Source organism: Hibiscus syriacus, unplaced genomic scaffold, assembly GCF_006381635.1.
Source record: "Hibiscus syriacus cultivar Baekdansim isolate YM2019G1 unplaced genomic scaffold, ASM638163v2 tig00001478_pilon, whole genome shotgun sequence".
In the NCBI taxonomy this organism is placed as follows: Eukaryota; Viridiplantae; Streptophyta; class Magnoliopsida; order Malvales; family Malvaceae; genus Hibiscus; species Hibiscus syriacus.
This window is the reverse complement of record NW_024061874.1, coordinates 3,225,977-3,249,491: the sequence shown is the minus strand read 5'-3', so window position 1 is coordinate 3,249,491 and position 23,515 is coordinate 3,225,977. Positions and strand designations below refer to the sequence as shown.

The 23,515-nt window shown below is 33.9% G+C and overlaps 2 protein-coding genes across 2 annotated transcripts; one reads left to right on the top strand and one right to left on the bottom strand.

The window, feature by feature from the left end:
• Window positions 1-9,211: 9,211 nt before the first annotated feature.
• LOC120127401 (protein STRUBBELIG-RECEPTOR FAMILY 8-like) lies at window positions 9,212-13,275 on the top strand. The gene is made up of 16 exons (XM_039145315.1): window positions 9,212-9,543; window positions 9,864-9,996; window positions 10,102-10,173; window positions 10,279-10,344; window positions 10,434-10,505; window positions 10,612-10,683; window positions 10,768-10,839; window positions 10,909-10,974; window positions 11,053-11,118; window positions 11,200-11,507; window positions 11,655-11,916; window positions 11,993-12,256; window positions 12,337-12,472; window positions 12,578-12,717; window positions 12,813-12,969; window positions 13,053-13,275. Exons 1-16 carry the CDS (start codon window positions 9,423-9,425, stop codon window positions 13,212-13,214), a joined length of 2,169 nt encoding a protein of 722 aa, XP_039001246.1. The 5' UTR covers window positions 9,212-9,422; the 3' UTR covers window positions 13,215-13,275.
• Window positions 13,276-13,510: 235 nt separating this feature from the next.
• LOC120127409 (homeobox protein SBH1-like) lies at window positions 13,511-15,556 on the bottom strand. The gene is made up of 4 exons (XM_039145322.1): window positions 14,842-15,556; window positions 14,513-14,753; window positions 13,995-14,233; window positions 13,511-13,917 (listed from the first exon to the last, which is right to left on the bottom strand). Exons 1-4 carry the CDS (start codon window positions 15,151-15,153, stop codon window positions 13,714-13,716), a joined length of 996 nt encoding a protein of 331 aa, XP_039001253.1. The 5' UTR covers window positions 15,154-15,556; the 3' UTR covers window positions 13,511-13,713.
• Window positions 15,557-23,515: the final 7,959 nt, after the last annotated feature.

Genomic DNA, 23,515 nt, shown 5'->3' with positions numbered 1-23,515 from the left:
AGTTTCCTGCATAGTATAACTATTTAACAACTACACATTAACCCCATAACTTATCATAATTTATAAATAGGCCCCCAACTTTTTCAAATTACAAATTGATCAAAATAACTTTCTAAAGCTTATAGGATCATTCTTACATCATTTATAACCCTTGTGTAATTTTTCCATAATTTTTCTGACTTCCAAAAGCTTAGGTCGAATGTTAAGTGGAAGGGTTTGATGATTTAAATTTGATTTGAGCATGAAATCAACCTCTATTCAACATTTCAAAACCTCTACAATCAAACCCCTAACTCAATGTCATTAAATCACAAACTTCCCCTAATTTAGGGTTTAGACCACAAATCAATATAACATTTCTAGGTAGTTTTGATCATTAAAGAAACTTGGAAATGATTCTACAGCCTCAACAACCTCAAAATCCTTCAAATATTCTCAAAATTTATGTTTGATCCGATTTATTAAATTTTACGAGACTTTAACACTTTACAACTTTTAACATAAATTCCGGATCAAAAATTCGATTCCCACCAAAACTTCATTCTTGGGGGTGAAATTTTCATTTATGGTGTCAATAAACCTAAATTTTGAAAATTACATTTTTGGTCCCTAAACCTTTCTAAATTTTATACTTCGGCTGCTAAACTTTCAAAATTTATATTTTGGTCACTAACCAAAATTTTAGGGTGTTACAATTCTTCTCCTTTAATAAAATTCATCCTCAAATTTTCAATGCACACATGATGTAAATAGATGAGGATACTTCTCTTTCATATCTTATTCTCTATTCCAAATAACTTTTCCAACTTTTGATTTCTCTAACGAACTTTTATAAGTATTGATTTCATAGGTCAAATTCTGACTGAATTTAATATATTCTGGTGTGATAAAATAAGAAATGTCTAATTGATACTTTTAAAACACTTATCACCAGATTAATATAATATATATTTTCTTTTCAAATCTGAATATGTCTTTTGAGGATTGACATCTCTCTTGAGATTATCTTATATAATCTTTACCTATTAAAAAGTCCATTGTAACTTGTTCCTATTCCCACTAAGGGTTGGAAATCGGTTACCATAATTAAGAAGGTACTTAATGTTCTACTTTAACTTGTCAACATATCCATCATTTAGAAACAAACTCAGTGATGATTCTTTTCATGCATTCCACTAGTATCAACTCTTTCCTTGATAATACAAACATCTATCAGACTCAACTTCAAGGTCTTTGGTTTCAACTTTTTCCATTTGTTCAAGCTTTGACAATCACTTTTCATCATTTTTTTAAGATGCTTTACTCGGTCTAGCAACATAGGCTTTAACTTTAATTCTACAATCAAAACACCATCTTTCTTTAAAGATAATTACGTATTCGAAACTCCCAGAACATAATTGTCTTACCTGCCACTACATTAGCCTTTCCTGAGTGTAATCTATAAGCACATCATCATTCTTTAAGGAACTAAAACAAAAATATATATTTCTTATCAAAATTAAAATAATATTCTAATTATATAAAGATAATTAAATCAAAATCAAAATTTAAAAACGTACATCTAAACCAGCTTTTTGATCAATGAGTAATCGGATATCTTATAATTCATCAGGGATATTACGAAGACTTTTTTCATTTGATGACCACCTATTTAATATAAAAATATATTTCATTATATACTCAAAAAATAATTTATAAATAAATTTAATATTGAAATTACCTTAATAATAACGGGAAGACAAATGACTCATTCACGATCGAACATAAAAATACATGTGATACCATGCCCAACATTGGAGAAGAATGTGACAACCCACAATAGCAGTTTTACTATAATTCGTTGCCCAACACATTTTTCTATACAAATCCCAAAACTATAGAGCCCTAACTCAATGTGTCGGCTACTTCAAAATCGATGGGGTAACCATATACAATGGACCTTGTTGCAAGATTTGTCAAGCATCAATATCCCTCCAATGATTCATAATATGTATGCTCGGAAAAATACTTTTTCCTCATCCTTGAAACAATTTTTGTTCAACTCTTTAAAATTATATTACAACCACGATAAAGTTATTCAACCATCGTTGAAATTCGTCAAGAAAGCTCCAAGATACTCAATGCACAAAGAATGCCAATTACTATCAGCCACACCACAAATAATAGTTCTATCTACTAGGAGCCCAAATGCATTAAAATATCCTCTAGGGTAATGGTGCACTCCCCCATAGCAGATGAAATGTGTGTCTCTATCATCGACCTCTCAATTAGTGTAGAAATGAGGGTGAGTTCAAGTTTACAAACTCCAACAATTTTGGCTACGTAACTGAATTCAACCTTAGATAAATACCACCATATACAACGCGGTGTGTTCATCTTGTTGTTACAAATAAAAACTTCTAATATAAAATCAATTTCCTAATTAATAAACTTTACGAATTAAAATTTGAAATAATATTTAAAAAAAATTAAATAAATAAAATATTCAAAAATTTAAAAATAACATAGTTTAATATTTTTATCATATTGGCAAAATGACTTGAAATGTGATTAGCATCCAATCGCAATATCTCGCCTTCCATTTTACCTTGGTAAAAATGAGATGAAAAAATATTATTGGTAAAGACCACGAATGACGTGATGAGCCGGATTTCCTTCTTCACCCTCTCTAGAACATCACTACTAATGTGATTATTTGATCCACATTAGATTGGATTATATAAACGCCAATAATTATCCAATATAAATTATAGTTAAATTATAGTAATGTAAGTTTATCAAATAATGAAGATTATTAGGAAAAATTCGTGAGATAATGGTGTGGAAAAAAATTCGTGAGATAATGTTATTAGAGAATTAATTGCTGAGATAGAGTGTTTGCTACAGGAAGAACATTGGTCGCCAGGTGCTCCAGGCGACCAAGGAGGTCGCCAAACCGTTCAAACGTCCTGTGTGCGTTGTTGAAGCTGTACATGGGCCATGCACATGATCCCATCTCACAATAGAGGTCGCCAAGTATGCCGAACGACCTTATTCCATGCACGTGATCCTATCCCACAATGGTGAATTGGATATTTGACTGTATAAATGAGTCGCTTAGTGTATTACAATATTTTCACATTTTCCATTTATAACATTCTTTGTGTTTATTGGATTAAAAATATTAAACTCAAATATTTTAACTAATAATAACCCATGTTGTAGGCTTGATTCAAGTATTACTCGTGTTTGTTGCTAGTTGATTTCAAAGAGGCGTGAACCTAGAGGCAAATAGGGGCATGACCCACTTGATGAACTAGAGAAATTATAGGTAATTTTTGCAGTATTTTATCTAATGTGTTAATCGATTATATCAGATCGAATTTTAAATAGATCTATTATGAGACGACTCTCTCAATTAAGTTTTCTCCTTTCATAAATACTAAGACTCAAACTCTTGATACTATTTAAGGGATGTAATATTTCATCCCACTATATCAACCAATTGTTGATAGAGAAATTATAATTTGATCGACTTAAAATTCAATAATTTCATTTAAATTTTTAATTTTTGTTTTAAAAAATGATGATTTTTTTCTATGCTCTTATTAGATAAATAAATATATTATTAATATAATATATGTGATGAAAATTAGTAATTTGATTAGTATTTGTATTTAGGGTAAATTTCATATTTAGTATATAAACTATCAGTTTTGATTTGTTTTAGTACCTAAATTTTCAATATTTTCAAAATCATACATAAAGTTTAGTATTTGTTTCATTTAGTATCCGCCATTCAAAATTTTGAATTATCGAATTTAAGTTGAATTTATGTTTTATAACTAATAATTATTATATCGAATTTATGTTTTTTAAATAATATTTAAGTTCATTTTTATTAATATTTAATGATTTGATATTTAATGATTTAATAATGATTACTAATAATGATTTATTATTAATATTTAATGATTTGATACTAACGATTTAGTAATGATTAGTAATAATGAAATTATAATAATTACTAATAATGATTTAATAATGATTACTAATAATTATTTAATAATGATTAAATATTTAAATATAATTTATTCAATTTAAATCAAATTTATAAATAGTTGAATTTAATATTATAATAATTCTCCAATAACATTATCTCACGATTTTTTTTCCACACCATTATCTCACAAATTTTTCTATTTATAACTAGTCGAATTTATATTTATAAATAGTCGAATTTAATATTATAATATTTAAGTTTTAATAATATTTAACATAACATATTTAAGTTTATTTTAAATTGAAATTTAAGTTTTTAAGTTAAGGTTAAAAAAAATCTAAATACATAACTTATGTTTACAAAATAAAATTCTAGTCTAATTTAAATATTTAATTTTAAACAAATAACAAATGAGTTTATAATTATTTTCGATGTCGGGGTGTTGTTGAATGATAATGTCGAGCGGACGTCTAATGCATTGTGGTCATTGCGGTTGCTCAGGAGTATAGTACCCATCCTCCTCATTCATTGGGGGCATTTCAACTGGTGTTGTCAATATATTCCAACCACTCTGTCATTCCACCAGTTTGCTCTTCCATTCCACTTGAAAACGTTGACTGGCAAATACTGGTATTTGACATCATAGATGTCTTTTGGTCAAATTCATACGTCTACTCAAACATGGGAGAGTAGATCGGTGCCTGAGGCTGCACAAACTCTGGTACGTATGTCGGGATAGTAGAGTCATCCAATGCATGATGCAACGATCCCGTATCGTCGAACGGTTGTGGTGCGCTATTATCCATATGAGTTATTTCCGCTTTAGGTTGTTGAGATGAACTCCCACTCCCACTCGGTAGAGAGTATTCAGCTTTACCAAATTTTTTCTTAAATTTCAAAAGCTGTCGCCTTTCTACCCTTGTTTTTAAGAACGACTTTCCATTATCCCAATAATAATCAAGGTAAGTCGAAGTCTTAAAATTAAAGTCATCGTCTTGAATGGGTTCAAGAGTTGGCAAGAATGAAGCTCTATTATTCCAAACATTAATATAGGTTGCATGCTTCTCAACCCAATTCACCTTTTCTTTACGGCGACCATCTAATTTGTAGAGGTGGTCATGCGTCTCAACCTAATTCACTTGACGACAATCATATAATTTGTGGAGGAGGTCATGATCCCATGGACTTTGCGGAATAGGTTAGTGGAAGTCGAATTTCCTCAACACTCTATCCGCAAATTATATCTCAACAAAAACAAAATTAATCAATGGTGTAACAGCACACCAATATTTACACCCATCAAAAACATCGTGCGACACACACGCCATAATTTCTGCATCTACGTATGGTCTCCAATTAAACTGTAAAATTAAAATAACAATAAAATTGATTTAAATAAAATAATATAGTTAAATTAATTAATAATAACATATTATATATACCTCCTTTTTGCCCTTAATATTGATCTTCAACCTAAACTTTTTAATATTGTTGTGCACCAACCCCGTATCTTCTATTTTATGCCTCCATCTGTATATAAATCAAAACAAAAATATGACCATTTTGTTCAATATTTTTAATCAAAATAAATAATTTATAATTAATATTTTATATTAAAATAGAGAATTCATATTACCTTCCGGCAAGTGGAAAGTCAACCGTAGTCCGACTAATCGGTGTAAAAAACAGAAGTCTATGACAAGCTCATGATTGTAGCAGCATCAGACATCCATCGATTTCTACTATATTATTATTATTCACAACTAATGACGCCTTGCACATCTCACGATACAAGAACGCCAATATTGTCGATCCCCAACTATATTGCCTAGTATTCACAAAAATTCTTAAAAATAGAAGATACTGAGCGTGAACAAAATTACCGAATTTATCCGGCATCAAAATTCCCCCAATCAACTGCAATATATATGCTCGTGTTGCATATATAATTTCTTGTTTCGTACTATATGGTTGGAGCTGAAATTGATTCTTCAACCATGACAACTTCACACGCAACCCTTTACACTCTGGTGTTATAGGCATTTTCCCAAGAAATGCACTGCAAAGTTGTTCCATATTATTGTACTCATTTGTCATTACCACTGGCATCCCATTTATTTGGACCCCGAGTTGAATTACCACATCCTCCAGAGTTATCGTACATTCTCCACACGAAAAATGAAATGTGTGCGTTTCTAGTCTCCAACGTTCAATCAACGCACTGATCAAACCTGGGACCAACTTGTATTCTCGCACAAATGTTACATAGTAAAATCCAACATGTTGCAAGTTTTCTTCTATCAATTGGTGTGGCTTGGCCGGAATATTTAGCTGATGATGAATGACTCGATGCTCGTCCTCCTGCAATTAAAAAATTCAAAAAATTTATCACAATCATAAAATAATTTTCAAATATTTAATAATAATAATTCATTAAACAAATATTTTATTTTATTAAATAATAATAACATCATTATTCCCAAATGAGTAGAAATATATTGATTGTCAAGTCTCAGCAGTGGATTTTGTTCAGCCATTCGAATGAATCTGTAAAAAATTAAACAAAAATATTTAAAAAATCATTTAATATAATCTAATGTTAACTAACTAATTTACACTACACAAGAACAAAAAATAACAAATTATAACTTAAACTAATAAATTATTTTTTTATTATAATCTAACTTAACTTAAACTAACAAACTAAAAACATAATTAACTAATTTTTTTCATTTAATATAACTTCAACAAACAAACAAACTAATATAAATTAAACGACATAAAATAAAAAAATTAATATAATTTAAATTATAACTATTTTTAATAAAATAATGACATATAATAAATTTAATATAATTTAATATAATTCAACAAACAAATTAAATATAATTCTTCAACAACACTAACAAAAATTAAAACTAATATTATATAACTAACCCTAAACCATGCCCTAACTAACTAACAAACTAATAATTTAAACTAATTTAAAAATTAAAAAATTACCTTACGGGCCCTTCTTCTTCTTCCTTTCCTTTCTTTCTTCTCCTTTTCTTTCTTCTCCCTTTCTTTCTTCTTACAATCGAACCCCCTCCCACCCAATATATAACCCTAAACCTAGCTACAAATACATCAAATTATTGCATGCAATAAGGGATCACGGGTTGCCAAAAATTCATGCAACAATTATTGCATTTGAACCCCGTGAATGCTGTAATAATGCAGCTACAATAATTGAACCCGTGAATGCTGCAATAATGCAACTATTATAGCTGAATGGAAGGGATGCATGCATGAGGGGAGCAGTAGGGAATCACGACAGTTTAGTTCTAGGTTCACGCCTCTTTGAAATCAACTAGCAACAAACACGAGTAATACTTGAATTAAGGCTACAACATGGGATATTTTTAGTTAAAATATTTGAGTTTAATATTTTTAATCCAATAAACACAAAGAATGTCATAAATGGATAATGTGAAAACATTGTAATGCACTAAGCAACTCAATTATACAATCAAAGATCTAATTCACCATTGTGGGATGGGATCACGTGCATGAAATAAAGTCGCCTGTCATACTTGTCGACCTCCATTGTGGGATGGGATCATGTGCATGGCCCATGCACAGCTTCAGCATTGCACAGAGGACGCTCAGACGGCTTGGTGACCAATGTTCTTCCTGTACAAACACCCTATCTCAGCAATTAATTCTCCAATAACATTATCTCATGAATTTTTTTCCACACCATTATCTCACGAATTTTGCCTGATTATTATATATAAATTTATTTTAGCGTTGATAATAATATTATTTATCATTGACAATGATATTTGTTTATATTTATCCTTTATTTGAATTATTTAACTAGATTAACTTTATTTGTTTATATTTATTACTTCGATGGGCATGTGGTAGGACTCTGTGGAACATGACACCAAACTCTGTAATTCGGATGTCCATGGGGGTGGTGCCTGGATCCGAATAATAGAGGGAGGGAAGACTACGGTGGTTTGGGCATGTCCTTAGGCGACAACTGTCGGATGCGGTCAGGAGGGTAGAGTCGATTACAGTCGAAGGTGTCAAAAGGAGAGGACGACTAAGGAGGAAGTGGGTAGACTTCTTGAGATCTGATTTGAAGGATTTAGCCCTTACCGAGGACATGACCTCTGATAGGAAAGTATGGAGACTTAAGACTAGGGTAACCGAGTAGTGTGGGTCACAACCATAGGGTGTAGCATCTATGTATTCTTTTTAATGCCTTTGTAGTTAATTTCTAGGACTTCTACTTTTTATACGTTTTTGTCATTGGAATTTATGAAGGCTTATAACTAGGGTAGCGGAGTAGTGTTGCCTTAGTTTATGTTTTAACTCATTTGACCTTATTCCTTCTCGTAGCTTGCTATCGCTGACTTTTGTGTATCCTTTTAACATTTTCTGTCTATAAGTAGAGATTTTTACACATGAATTTATTTGCAGGGATTACTTCCCATTACAGACGCACATATGAAGACTGTTCAACTATATATATTTATTGATTTATTTATACATGCATTGTATTTTATCTTTATTTTTATTTTCTCACTGCCGGAGGTCTTCCACGGAAGCTGCTCTCAACCTGGCGTTGGGGGCAGCCTACTATCCCCACCTCCCCCTTACCCCTTTGCATATGGGAATATGGTTTTGTTGTTGTTACATTCTTTAAGAGAAATATTTGACTAGTTTAATTAATTTACTATTGTACTTGTAGATTTTTATATAAGGTAATGATATTTTTTTCTTTATTCAATAAAATTAAATGTTACTGTTAATTTTTTAAAAAAAAGTTAAAATAATACTAAAATTACATTTCAAGTTGTGAAATTATAATTTAATCCCCAAAGAATTTTTGAAAATATAGATTAGTCTAATGGTAACATTACACTTTGACCACTAAAAATGTGCAATTTGGTTGTAATTCTTTTAATGGAAGACTTAACAAAAGGAAACGCAGAGGATCAAATCTTGAAAGGAACAGTGAGTGAGATTGAGAAAGTGTCGTACCTTGCATTGCCTGATCAATACCAATTTTTTCTATATATTTTATTAATAGTGCGTACGTAATTGTATATCGTATTGAATTTTCTTCCCAGATTTTACTGCCAACTCTGTTTTTCTTCAATTTTCGCCGACACTGGTAGAAGACAACACTCTTCAATCAATCTCGTACATAATTCAACACACACTCTCTTCATTACTACTCTCAAGCTTCGAATAGGAATCTATTCTTTTTTTTCTCTTTTTCTTTAATGGCGATGCCTCCCAACAACTCCTGCTACTTCACATTTTCCTCCTCCTCCTCCTTCACCTGTGCTTCGGCCTCCATGGCTCTCCACCCCTAAACTTTGCCAAAAATCACCTGTAAACTTACTTACAATACTTTCTACTACTACTCCGAAAAGGGAAAATGGGTTGCATTAACAATGGTGTATATCTTTCTATGGCTCGTTTGCTACTTGCTGAGTTGGTTGTACTTGGGTTAATCTTTGTTTTCACTCCTGCTCAATGCAACACTGATTCTACCGATGGTATTTCTCTCTCTCTCTCTCTCTCTTTAAATTGTGTTGGCGTTGGCAAGTCTGTTTTTTTTTTGGTGCTTTAGTCAAGAAATGGTCTTTTTGGTTGGAAGGCTTGATCTTTTCTGCTGTGTAAAGTGTTTGTTTCTCCAGAAAACATGAGAAGAAAATGAGAGAAAACATATGTTTGGTTTGATTTCCGATATTGTCGTTTTCTGGGGAAAATGATGATACTCTGTGTACGCAGTAGCAAAAATCTAGAATTTCTGGTTTTAGTTATATGAATGGAAGGTTTATTCAATCTAATCTGTATTGGATTTATTTTTGGGCAGTTCAAGCTCTTCAGGTTCTGTACACTTCATTGAACAGTCCTGCAGCGTTAACAAATTGGAAAAGTGATGGTGGTGATCCATGTGGAGAGTCATGGAAAGGGGTTACCTGTGAAGGCTCGGCCGTCGTTTCCGTGTAAGACAGTAAATATGTCGATAGAAGCTATTCGTTTTCGGAATTTCTTTTGTTGATGATGAGTTTATATTTTGGTTAATTCGTTTGCTGTTCTTTGTATTACAGTGATATTTCTGGATTAGGACTATTTGGAACTATGGGATACTTACTCAATGATCTTATTTCCTTGAGAATGCTGTAAGATGATTCCATTGCTCTAGTGTCTGCTCGAAATATCGAGACCGTATCTCTTTTATTAATCATCTAACTAGCTAATAGGTTTTCTTCTTTGCTTTATGTTAGTGATTTGAGTAACAACTTCATTCATGATACAATTCCGTACCAGTTGCCTCCAAATCTTACGAGCCTGTAACGTTTCCGATTCATTATGTTTCTGTTGCTATAATGTGTTAGTTTTTACTGCTAAATGTTAAAATTGTTGTTTATTTTTGATGCAGGAATGTTGCAGGTAACAACTTAAGTGGGAGTCTTCCTTATTCCATTGCCAATATGGTTACTCTTACTTACCTGTAAGTAACACACCCGGATAGTATGTGTCTTTAGTTAATCGACGCAAAGTTGAGCAGCAAATCGAACTTCCTCTCATTTCCTATTCGTAAATCTTTTGTGTTATAGGAATGTAAGTCATAATTCATTGTCCCCGTCCGTTGGAGACATTTTTGCGAATCTTACTGACCTTGATACATTGTAAGAGAGCCAGACCCTGTCGTCTGTTTTCGGTACTGAATATTTTTCTAACAACGCTATGATTTGGTTACCTTGTTCATGCAGGGATATTTCTTTCAACAATTTTATTGGGGATCTGCCGGTTTCGTTTAGCTCATTGACAAATCTTTCTTCTCTGTAAGTGTTGCCTCATTAAGAGATTTATGTAGCATGGCCGAGTGCTGTTAATATCTGAATTTGTGGCAGGTATGTGCAGAACAATCAATTTACCGGCTCTCTTGATGTCCTCCCGGGTTTACTGTTTAAAACTCTGTAAGTTACTCTTCTCGAACCGCTGTTGGGCCTACACTTTCTGTTGTATGTTCTTATGCACCCTAGATTCTGAAACAGAAATGTTGCGAAGAACCATTTCACTGGATGGATTCCTCAAGAACTTCTTTCACTCCCAACTTTTATGTAAGGCTCGATGCATTGTTAACTTTTCAATATTCAGTGTATGCAAAATGTTTTGACTTTTTCTATAAAAATATGAAACAGATATGATGGCAACTCCTTTGACAATGGACCTGCTCCTCCAGCACTGTCATTTAGTCCACCTCCACCCGGTAGATCTCATAATAGGCATAAAACTGAATCCGGAAATCGTACGTCCCTTATATCTGATGCTCAATCATCGGAGTCGGATAATGGACCATCAGCTGGACAAATAGTAGGCATGGCTATTGGTTCTTTGTTGGTAGTTGTCCTGGCACTACTTGCTGTTGTTTTCTGCATTCGTAGAAGTAAAAGAAAGGCAAATGGTGCAAGACCTTCAAGGGGAAGTCTTTCAGTTAGCCAAAATGACGGTAGGTTTTATTCTTCATATTTACATTATCCAAGCAGTAAATCGCCTTGAACATTTTGGTCACACTTTTGGATTGCATAAAGCTTCATTGAAAAACTTTTTAGCATCCTAACAATGCCGGACCTATATTCTGCTTCATTTTTTGCAGGACATGCCAAGATGCAAGAGCAAAGGGTTAAAAGTGTTGCTGCTGTTATAGATTTGAAACCACCAACAGCCGAAAAAGTGACAGTCGATAGGATTTCCAAAAACGGATCAATAAACAGAATGAAGTCCCCCATAACTGCCACATCATATACCGTCGTGGCTTTGCAAACAGCAACAAATAGTTTTAATCAAGAATACCTTATCGGTGAAGGTTCCCTAGGTCGTGTTTACAAGGCAGAGTTTCCAAACGGAAAGGTAGCTGCACCGTAATAAGTATACAATATCAAAATTTTCCGGGTAATGCATCATTTTTCACCATGATAACTAAATTCCTTTTATGTTGTTTGATGTAGACAATGCTGCATTATCATTACAAGAGGAAGATAATTTTCTGGAAGCCGTCTCCAATATGTCACGCTTGAGACATCCCAATATTGTTACATTGGCTGGATACTGTACCGAACATGGACAGCGTCTTCTGGTATATGAATATGTTGGGAACGGTAGTCTTCACGATACGCTACACTTTTCTGATGATGGAAGCAAGACGTTAAGCTGGAATGCCCGTGTCAGAGTGGCACTCGGCACTGCCGGTGCTTTAGAGTATGTTTATGTGTACAATAATTTTTCGTCTCTCTCCCTTCATCTGTGTATGTTCGTTTTTTATGAAGCTATTGTTTCAGGTACTTGCACGAAGTGTGCTTGCCATCAGTTGTACATAGAAATTTCAAGTCAGCAAACATCTTACTTGATGAAGAACTCAATCCTCACTTGTCCGACTGTGGGCTAGCTGCTCTTACACCGAATACCGAGCGACAGGTAAAATGTTCTTAGGCGAGTGAGTCATTGATGAACAAGGTTTCCTTCTGTCCGCGATTGAAAGTTTTATGCAAGCTTTTTTTTGTTTGGTTCCGTATGCGGCAGGTTTCAACACAAGTGGTTGGTTCATTTGGCTATAGTGCTCCCGAGTTTGCGTTGTCCGGGATATATACCGTAAAGAGTGATGTGTACAGTTTTGGAGTGGTGATGTTGGAGCTACTGACTGGTCGGAAACCACTTGACAGGTAAAACATATTGCCTTAGCTAGTGATCTTTTATATATCGGTATTTGTCATAGTAAAAATTTGTTTCGGTATAATCAGCATTGCTTAATGTTTAGTTCAAGGGTGAGATCGGAGCAATCACTTGTAAGATGGGCTACTCCGCAACTGCATGACATCGATGCCCTTGCGAAAATGGTTGATCCTACCCTCAATGGCATGTATCCTGCGAAATCACTGTCACTTTTTGCCGACATCATTGATCTGTGTGTTCAGGTAATAGTAGCTTACTAATGCTTTGAGACAAAAAATAAAACAATTATATGACATATCAACTTATTTTGGTTGTTTATATGCAGCCGGAACCCGAGTTTCGGCCTCCCATGTCTGAGGTCGTGCAAGCATTAGTGAGGCTAGTGCAAAGGGCGACAATTGTCAAGAGGCGACCTAGCGAGGAACAGGGATTTGTGTACAAGACACCCGATCATGAAACAGTGCGGGCCTGTCATTTTAAGATCTAATTGGGACTCCGAGCTAGAAATTGATGCCTTGCAATCATGTATATCTCACATTTTCCCTCGAATTTATAATTTACAGTGCAAATATATAGGTTTGTTGGACAATGTACCGTTTTGCATTTTAATAAAAATAATATTCTCCAATTCAAGAAGCGTACAGTTACCGTCTTTGGCATCCGGTAATCAGACATACTAGTGGAGATAGGACACATACGACACCAATCATCTTCTTGAAGAACAATACAAGAGCTTGTAAAGTACATGCGTCTTACATACCGACAGACATTGAGTAGTGCCAGATACCTAAACTGATGTCCGTTCTCGGAATAAAATACAAAAACTGATATACATATAAAACTGCAGACTTGCAGAATATAATAACATGATACAAATAGATTTCTCCAATCATATTAGTTATGATAGTTTGCATATATAATATGCAGTCTTGCCTTAAAATTTCATTGCAGCTTAGCAGAAATGATATCCCATTTTCATCAATTCTTCAGAGAAATGCAGATGAAAGATCCATGGGGAAAGGATTTCCCATAACATTGTCCATGAAATAGTGCGGATGGGTACCGTCCATCACCACAAACCGCATATCTTCGGACGGTTTCCAGTGCCGTTTCCTTTGATTAATGAACCAGTTGTTGATTTGCTTCTGATCCAGACCGGTCGACTCCGCGAGGGCAAGCTTTTGCGACTCCTGTTTCCAACGGAAATGACGAAACAGATTCTTTAAAGATTTACTACACAGATATATGTTGTGCAATGTGTACGTACCGAAGGGTAAGGCCATTTGTAATGTCTACTCCACCAGTCCAGTAGCTGTTGCTTGGCTTCCTTAGGTAGCTTCCCTTTCTTCTTCTTCTTCATAAATTCCTGCTTCAGGCTGCCTAAATATCCACTGTACTTCCGCAAAAGCTGGCCTTTAAGTTCTCCGTCTTCCGCTAGGGGATTGTTTGCATGGACATCGACATCTTCCTCCAATAATCCGTTGTTGTCAAAAGCTTCACCACAAGCTGAATACATGATGTATTAGTAAGCAACTCAAATGAATGTCTCCGAATCAACTCAAACCAGATTACAGTGACATGTTAATTAATCAAGACAAGCATCTATAACCTAGGTTTCTTGAGTTTTTTTAGAGCAATCGTGTTCGACACTTGTATTTGGTACATAAACATAGGAATATAACTTCCAAATACATCACAAAAAGGTGATCAAACCCTTACGAAGGCTAACTTTTCACTCTATAAATCCTAGCTTGATCAAACCCTAAACAGGAGAATAACATTTACCAGAACTGGAAGAGGAAACCTTGAGGGCTTTGAATTGACACTCAACCCTTTGTAGAAAAAGCATGGTTTCTTTGAAAGGTTTCGTGAGCTCTTGCTCGTATTTAGTCAACATCTCACAATAAGCTTCCATGAACTGGTCAAGAGCTGGATCTTCACCTATGTTGCCGCTGCTGGTAGCACCGACGGTGGCCGCCGCGGATGCTTCTTCCAATCTCTCCACCACTTCAGGCGGCGCTCCTACCTGCTCAAGTTTTAAACACCACCACCACAACAACATGATAAACTAGGCATTTATGAGTAAAACCAGCATGGTTTTGTTTGTTTTTTACCTTGTAACAATTGACATAGGCGGCCAGGAGACGTTGATAGTGTGGGTGAGCCATGATCTTGGCCTTGATAGATCCGCCATCGTTGCTCGACTCCATGAAACAACACGCTGTGTTGTTGCTGTGATGGTCGAGAATCATAGAGGAGCCACTGGTAGTAAGAAATAAGGGGTTTGAGTCCAAATTAGAATGATGATGATGACGATGATAAGAAGTCATGGGAGGATTCATCATCGACGTTGGACATAGTCCATTACTTGTATTGTTGTGTCCAAAATCCATCATGCAAGAAGTGCTATTAGAACCACCTTCCATTAATTCTCTCTCTCACTGTCTTATCATTTCTTCTCTCTTCTTTTTCCTAGTTGTTCTCCACCCCCAACACAATCTATTTTTGCCCTAAAACTCTCCCGAGATTAATGCTACAAATAAACCAGACATTTTAGTGGAAATCCTAAGGCGGGCAGCCAATTATAAACTTGTGGCTTTTCCTAGTTCTTCATTAGCATCATGCATGAATCTTTTACACACTCGAGCTTTGCTTTTTGCTCTTCTTTCTAAGAAAGAAACAAAAGAGTTTAAACAAAAGAGTTTGCTGTGAAACAGTAGAATTTGCAGATGGAAAAAGGAAGATAACACAGAGAGAAGAAGGCAGTGGCAGAAATGCTATGAGCTTTTACCTTCCCGATGAATAAATCTTTCTCCCTCTTTTGCTAGCTGCAGTTTCTGCCATTACTGGCCAGAAAAATAAAAGGGAATATATATATATGAGAAAGATAGAAAGTGAAAAACGATCAAATCAGGGGGAAACAAATATAAAGTGCTGCAGTTTCATTCATACACTACTGGTTTAGGGGTTTGGGATATACTCATTTATATTTTTAATTAATAAAATTTATTTAATAAATAACAGTTGATTTAGTGAGATAAAGTATTAGGTTATTTAAAAAATATTAGGAGTTCGAATCTTAACGTTTTCGAATGGAGCAAGTTGGGTTGGGAGGGTTGCCCTCGCCTATTTGATACATGATTCGATTTGATCGGTTAATATACCGGATACCAATAATTAATTCAAAAAAATAAAATTTATTTAAAATTTAAGAGTTAAATTAATATTTTAATTTTTTATTATATTACTGCATCTAAAATTTATATAACTACTAACCCTGAGATAACATATGATGCTCCTTAACAATATATATATGGTTGGGTTCAATTCCACACATTTCGATGCAATTAACATTTCTTTTCTTTATTAGAATTAATATTTCTTTTGAATGTTAAACAAATAAAATTATTTACACGATTTCTTTAAAACAATAAGTATTTTTTAACAAGAAAATTTAATTTATTATTATATTATGATGTATTATTAATAAGTTTAAGAATAATTTTCAAAATTATTAAAAATAAATATGATTATTAACAAGTAGCATCTTGTACTTTACTAATAATATGTTAATAACATATTAAAATACAAATTTATTAGAATGAATACAACGATTTATGAATAGATAAATAAAACGAAAAAAATATGATACATGATGGAGAATAGTTTATACAATATGTAACTAAGATTCTAAAGTTTAATATAATTTACAGAATCTTCTTATATTTATTATGAACATAATAGTCTTTTTCTATACTTTTTCTCTTTCAAAATTATTCACCATTTTTTGTTTGATATAATCCTTAATAAGATTAGCCATTACTTTGAAACCAGTTTCCAGGAGAATGAAGACATGAGTGAGGGAGAATAGTCTACGGATGAACAAATGGGCACCATAGGATACGGCTTCAATCAACTTGTCTCCCTATACCTAACCTAATTTTCTTATTTTTAATTAAAATCTATCTTTTAAAAATCAATACCTTTTTCAAAATAATTTCCAGATTAACATATTTTTTTTGTCTTTCGTGTAGTAAAAAATGCAATACGTGTTTTTCAGAAGACGTGTTCGATAATTCTAGAAAAATTGATAACATGGATTCAAAAGTAATTTTTTAATTAGCTCATATACAGATGCAAACTGGTGAAACTCTCGACATCAAAGACTAGAATGTGTAGCGGTTAAGGGTAGGGTTAGGGTTAGGGTTCATGCAGCAATCATTGGAGAGTCCCGGTTAGAGGTTAGGGACTTAAAACCCGACGAGTCGCAGAGAGATGGATGAAAGGAGAAGGAGAATCCGTCTACAAACAGACAGCGTAAGAATCAATAAAGAATAAAGACAGACGTCACTGGATGTTTGATGCTGCTCAACTGGCGGGGACGAAAGCTTTACTATTATTATTATTATTCACTTTACGTCATTTCCATCAACAGCTGCATGATAACAAGTTGATATAATGGGTACAAGGAACAAACAATTTTAATAAATTACTAAAATAACTATCAACTTCACTAATTGTTATAAAACAATCACTGTAAGTTTATTTTAAATGTAAAATTTTTATAAATTTAACGCCCTTATTATATTAATTCAATAGTTAAAAAATTAATGATAAAATAAAAATTCTAAGTTAAAAAAAGTTATCAACCACGAGTGGTTTCAGAGGCCCACCTTGTATCAACATGATTATACGGTCAAGAAAGGAACTTGACATCAAATCAGCTTTATTATCAAAATAATTAATTCACAAGAAATAAAAAGAAGGGTAAAATATAGTAATGGTCACTGAACTTTTCTAAAGATTTCATTTAGGTCCTCCAACTTTTAAAACTTGTAATACAATCCTCCAACAATTAGTCCGTTTACAATATGGTCCTCGACGTAACCCACCATTTGACGTCGTTACACTGCCGTTAGTATGTTTGCAATATGGTCACTGAACTTTTCAGGCGTTTACATTTAGGTCCCCACCTTCTAAAACTTGCAACACAATCCTCAATTTCCAAAACATGTAAAAAAAATCTAATTCGTTCACGACATATCTGTCCCATAATCAACATGAGTTTATTAAAAAGAATACGAACTCACAGGACGCCGAAAATCACAGGTCGGATCAATACAATTCTCAGTAAACTAGTACCAACAGTCTCTCGGATTGAGCCTGGCGATTTCACTATGTCGATACTCACAACCAATTCCCTGATTTAAAGAAAAACCAAACAATAATATCAAAATAATTTAGCCTAGGACCATCTTTCACTTCTATTCTGATGGACTGAATATCTTTCATAGGAAGTACTAAAAGTTTTGATAAAGAAGAAAGAAAGAAAATTAGATGGTTTTAGTTCAAAACTAACACTGAATATCCAGATTATTGACATGCAGTTCCATAAACATAAAAATTTCAACAAAAAACACAATAAAAAACACACAATGAGAGCTGAAAATGGGAAAGTGCGAAAGAGGAAAAGCTTACTTCCGGGTAGCCCAAAAGAGAAAATAAATACCTTTTTGCAAGTGAGTGGAGATGCTAAGAAATAAACGCAACCGGTGTTGCATTCCAATAATTTTTCCTCCATTTTTTCTTTGTAAATAAAAAACTGAAAGACAGAGAGCACTGCTTGGGTTTACAATTTTCATGGCGGAAAATTGAAGAACAAAAACCAAACGAGAGTGCATGTGAGTGAAAGAGACTGTGAGGTGAATGCATTGTTTGAGATTTCATTATATTTGATCATATGTTGGAAAATCTTTAACTACAAGGATTAAACGAAGAAATTATTATATATCATTTATACAAAATAATTCCAGTTTTGTTAGTGACTTTCAACAATGATACTTAGTTCATCTTAGTAGTATTTGTCAACTCTGAATTTCTAACCCCACTTTTTTCTCACAAACATTTCATCGAACATCTATGATTCACATGAGATGACATGTATCTAACATTACACCTTGAATAGTTGATGGTCCCGATAGCCCCTCGGTCGGTCTTCTCTCAATGGACCCTTATTCAAGCAACACCTCCACATAATTCAAAGTTAGATTAGAATTTCCCATGCATCCCGACTGAAAAGTTACTCTAGAAATGAGAAGATAGACGCAAAAAAGAAAATTCGAGATCGAAAAGGAATTTGGGGTTTAAAATTAAATTGAGGAATGTGTTGCAAGTTTTAAAAGTTGTGGGACCTAAATACAAGCACCAGAAAAGTTCAGTGACCATATTGCAAATATACTAACGACAGTGTAACGGCGTCTAACGACTGATTACGTCGGGGACCATATTACAAACGGACTAAATATTGAAGAACTGTATTACAAATTTTAAAAGTTGAAAGACCTAAATAAAAATTTTAAAAAAATTCAATAACCATTACTATACTTTATCGTAAAAAGAAACATAAAATAACTTTCTAATCGGTTCATATAAAGATCCGATATATATAGTGCTCAAATTATTTATATTTAAAATTATGTAAATTACTCGAATATAAAGATTCATATATAGATAATAGATATCCCCGACCTTTCGCCTAGTAGGCAGAACTAGCTGGCATTATTAAATCAATAACTCCTCCCAAGATTATTTAGATAGATACCTCTCAAACTTCGACACATATCAAAACGCGATGTAATCATTCGCCTCTCACATACGTGAGTTACATCTGTTTTTTTAGTTTAATGTTTAATATTTTTTTTGTTTTAGTTTAATGTATAACGTTTTATTCTGTAACTTAAAATAAATCACGTCACAATATGATAATTTTAAAAATTTATTTTTAAAAATAAATATTAAAAATATTATTATATTTATTAAAAAAACCCTTATTTCTTTTAAATTATAAAAAAATACAAATCTTAAAACCGAAGCTTACCCACGGAGGCGGATGGCGACTACGACATGACCCACCTGTTGGGTTTTGAGAGGACGGTGACGAGGAAGTTAAATATAGTGGCGGTGAGGCGAATGGAGGTCCGAGGCGACCGGAATCGTCCAAAATCCGAGGTGTCGGGGAGTGTTTTCGTCGAAACTTCAAGGGTTCGATTCCGGTGAACGACGACGACTATCCACGAATTGTTTTGGGGATTTTGATGATGGCAGTGAGGCGCTTCGAACGGACGAGAGGCGTCGACGGTCGGCGTGGGTTTAAGGATTAAAATGAAGGTTTTCAAAGTTTTGAAATTATTTCGAAAATAATGTGTTTTTGTGAATGATGGAAACTGAATGATGGAAACGATTTGGAGCTATAGTATGCATGATTCAAACTTTTGGTCTTCTTCTTCGCTCAAAGTCCATGGCTATGCGTGATTCAAACTTTTGGATTTTATCTTTTTGTTTGTTTTACAGCAACAAATAATTTTAGGGTTTTGATTTACATTTGAAAATCTAGGTTCCAAGTTTAGCATTAGCTAGTCATGTCTATTCCTCCTTTGTGCTTTTTCTAGATGTTTTTAAGTTTCATTGTTTCATCCAACAGGAAAATTTTAAGTATCAATGACAGCAGCAACAAGCTCTTCCTCGTTAATCACAAAACGGATCGGTCCAACAAAAACAAAAATCTGGGTTATCGATGGGGGAAAAGTATTATGATTTTTTCGAAGGGATTTGTTGTTTGTTTATGGGTCAGACAACGATTGTACCAGCCTTCTTTGCAAGAACCGAATATGAAAGCAGAAGCGGCGGAAACAGGGAGGAGTGAGCTCGCCCTGGATTTACAAAGAGAGAGCATCAAAATACTAGAGCTCCAAATCGTTTCCATCATTCACAAAAATACCAAAAGATCAATGATTTTTATTCCAACAAAAACACATTAATTTCGAAATAATCCCAAAGCTTTGAAAACCTTCATTTCAACCCCTAAATCCATGTCGACCGCTGTCACCGCTTGTCCATTCTTGTCACCGTCCAGCCCAATAGAAGCGCCTCGCCGCCATGGTCAAAATCCCCAAAACAATTCGTGGATAATCGTCGCCATTCGTCGGAATCGAACCCTTAAAGTTTTGCCAAAAACCCACCACGACGCCTCGGATTTTGGAAAATTCCGGCCGCCTCAAACCTCCTTTCGCCTCACCGCCATTGTATTTAGCTTCCTAATTGTCGTCCGCTCAAAACCCAACCGGTGTGTTATGTCGTAGTCGCCGTGCGCCGCCGTGGGTAAGCTTAGGTGTTAGGATTTGAGTTTTTTTGTAATTTAAAAGAAATAAGGGTTTTTTATAAATATAATAATATTTTTAATATTTATTTTTAAAAAAGAAAATTTTAAAATTATCAGATTGTGACACGTGTCACTTAACGAAGAAAACTAACAGCCCGTTACTGCGTGACCCATTTTAAGTTATAGAATGAAATGTTAGGCACCAAACTGGAACGGAAAAAAAAACTTTAGGCACTAAACTGGAAAAACGGGCATATGTTAGACACCTTTTGTATATTAAAGCCTTTTATTTAATATCTTGTGCTCTGCAAGACGCAAGGTCCATGAGACATTGAATTGTCACGAATAATTTATCGCGAGCGGTATTCAATATACCTCGCATCTTGTCAGACGTGAGGTATGTTGTTCCAACTCAAATACGCAAGTTCTATAAGCATTTTTCGAGTGGTATTTTCGGGAATTTAATCTCAAAATTTTTGTAAGTTATAAGATTACAGGCATACTATTAGAATTTATCGTTCAGTTGAGGCTATTATTGAGACACGCGAGACATTGTAAGCGGGTTAAAAATCATGTTGAAAATGCTTCCAAAGCTTGGTTTGTGCATGAAAAAAAATGCTAAAATGGTTTGATAGGCATATTCAAGGGTTTCTTTCGAGTATTTAATATGAAAAATTTCGTAGTTTATTATATTAGAGGTGTAATATTATAACTTATCTTTCAATTGAGTGTAATATCGGTATATACGAGACATTGTATGTGGGGTAAAAACCGCGTTCAACATGGTTCCAAAGTTTGGTTTTCTAAATTAAGAAGATGCTAACATGGCTTCATAGGCATGTTCGGGGTGGGGTAAAAATCATATTGTTGAAGGATAACTTAAATAAATTAATAATTAATCGATACATGTTCGGACATTTATTTATTCCAAGGACGGCGTAGAACGATTGATTGCTTGCTCAAAGATGTTAAAGACATTGTTGGAATCCGCCTTAGGGGAACACACATTAATAGACTAGATAACACAAACTTAATGCTTTGTAATGCTTGTGGTATAGTCTAACCAATCATTTTGTAGGCTGTAATTTGATTCTTTCATTGTTGATTGGTGGATGGTTGTAACTAAACCTTGATTTGGGTAATAAAATCAAAATTATCCACACAAAAAATACTGCATAGCTTCGGCTGCTCGGTTATTTCTTGATGTTGGACCAAGTCCTCATCACAATAAATCCTCGTAGATCATGGACGACCTTTTTTCTGCCGTTGTAGTGCAAAATTTGGCCTTGTTGTAGGATCATCATAAACTTCATCTGGATCCCTTTTGTTTTCAATAAAAGGAAACTCGAACTCATACACATTGAATACGGTTTGAAGTAAGTATATGAAATCAACAAATTCCATGTAGTCAATCCGAACAGAAGAACAAGCAATGACGTGCGGACACGTGTATTTGAATGTTTAGAATACTTCGCAGCCACATGTTCTGTCACGTAAATTGATGATGTATGCTTTGTGACGTATTTTTTCTAATGGCCTTGAATATTTTGATACACATAATCAATTTAGTTCGTGAGAGACGCATGTCACATTCATCGCGTTTGAGTGCTGCAGAAAGACCTGCAATCTTCTATGGAGGTCTGGGTGGATTCTGTGGCCACCTGCAATTAATTCAATTGCTTCCCTTCCCAAGGTTGTAAACAGGGTTACCAACCGATAATATGTCACTTTGACATCGGAAGTGATGAATTGATCGTCTATTCCAAGTTTGTTGTCATGTGACCATACGTTTTACGTGCATCAAAAGATCAAAGCCATTTTTCTCTTGATTTTTATTTCCTGTAACAATTCCTCAACCTCACGTACAGAATGTGAGTGGCCTAGCCATTAAAAATGCAACAATTAATTATAAATAATAAATGAAAAGATATATGAATCCCAAAAGGGTGAAAGACGTACGTATGCGAAGCACCATTACGCTTTCATCTTCGTTCCTAAACTTTTGTTAATAGTTTAAGTAATATGGCATAAACAATACCGGTAATGAATATTGGGAGGTTGCCAAGATGGTCCCATTTGCTTGATTGTATATCTAATCTCTGTGCCTCTTTCAGAAATAAGATATATCCCACCAGAACGCTCATGCAAAATAAGTGAAAGAATATTTTTCTGCAAGTACTTAAAGAAGAATTTCTAGGAGTCTGTGTTTTCCTTTTCAACTAGCGATGAGAATTGTTTTCCTATTACCGTCTTATGCAACTGCTAACAACAATATCTATGTGTATCTACCATACAACCTGTTAGAGTATGCCCAAAGACCAATCATTTAATGATTTTAATAATACATTTATTTACCGATTTTATTGAATAAAGACATTGCCACTATTATTTTCAGTTATATGTTTGTGTTTAACATATACTTATAGATAATAAAGTCCATATAATAACATTATTATTTTTAAAAAGATCCATAGTCAAGTATTATTATGGGCATGGACAATAATAATACACTTAATAAGACTAACATGTTATTGATTGATGACAATGAGTTATCATTGACATAGAGATGTTAGAATTGAAACATGATTATATTTTTAGAGAACAATGTATTGGATTGACCCACCATGAAC

Coding starts and splice junctions, on each gene's coding strand:
- LOC120127401 (XM_039145315.1), top strand. CDS start 9,423: ATGGGTTGCATTAACAATGGTGTATATCTTTCTATGGCTCGTTTGCTA. Junction 10,684..10,767: donor CTTACTGACCTTGATACATT/GTAAGAGAGCCA, acceptor TTGTTCATGCAG/GGATATTTCTTTCAACAATT. Junction 12,970..13,052: donor TCATTGATCTGTGTGTTCAG/GTAATAGTAGCT, acceptor GTTTATATGCAG/CCGGAACCCGAGTTTCGGCC.
- LOC120127409 (XM_039145322.1), bottom strand. CDS start 15,153: ATGGAAGGTGGTTCTAATAGCACTTCTTGCATGATGGATTTTGGACAC. Junction 14,234..14,512: donor GGTTTCCTCTTCCAGTTCTG/GTAAATGTTATT, acceptor TCATGTATTCAG/CTTGTGGTGAAGCTTTTGAC. Junction 13,918..13,994: donor ACAAATGGCCTTACCCTTCG/GTACGTACACAT, acceptor CGTTGGAAACAG/GAGTCGCAAAAGCTTGCCCT.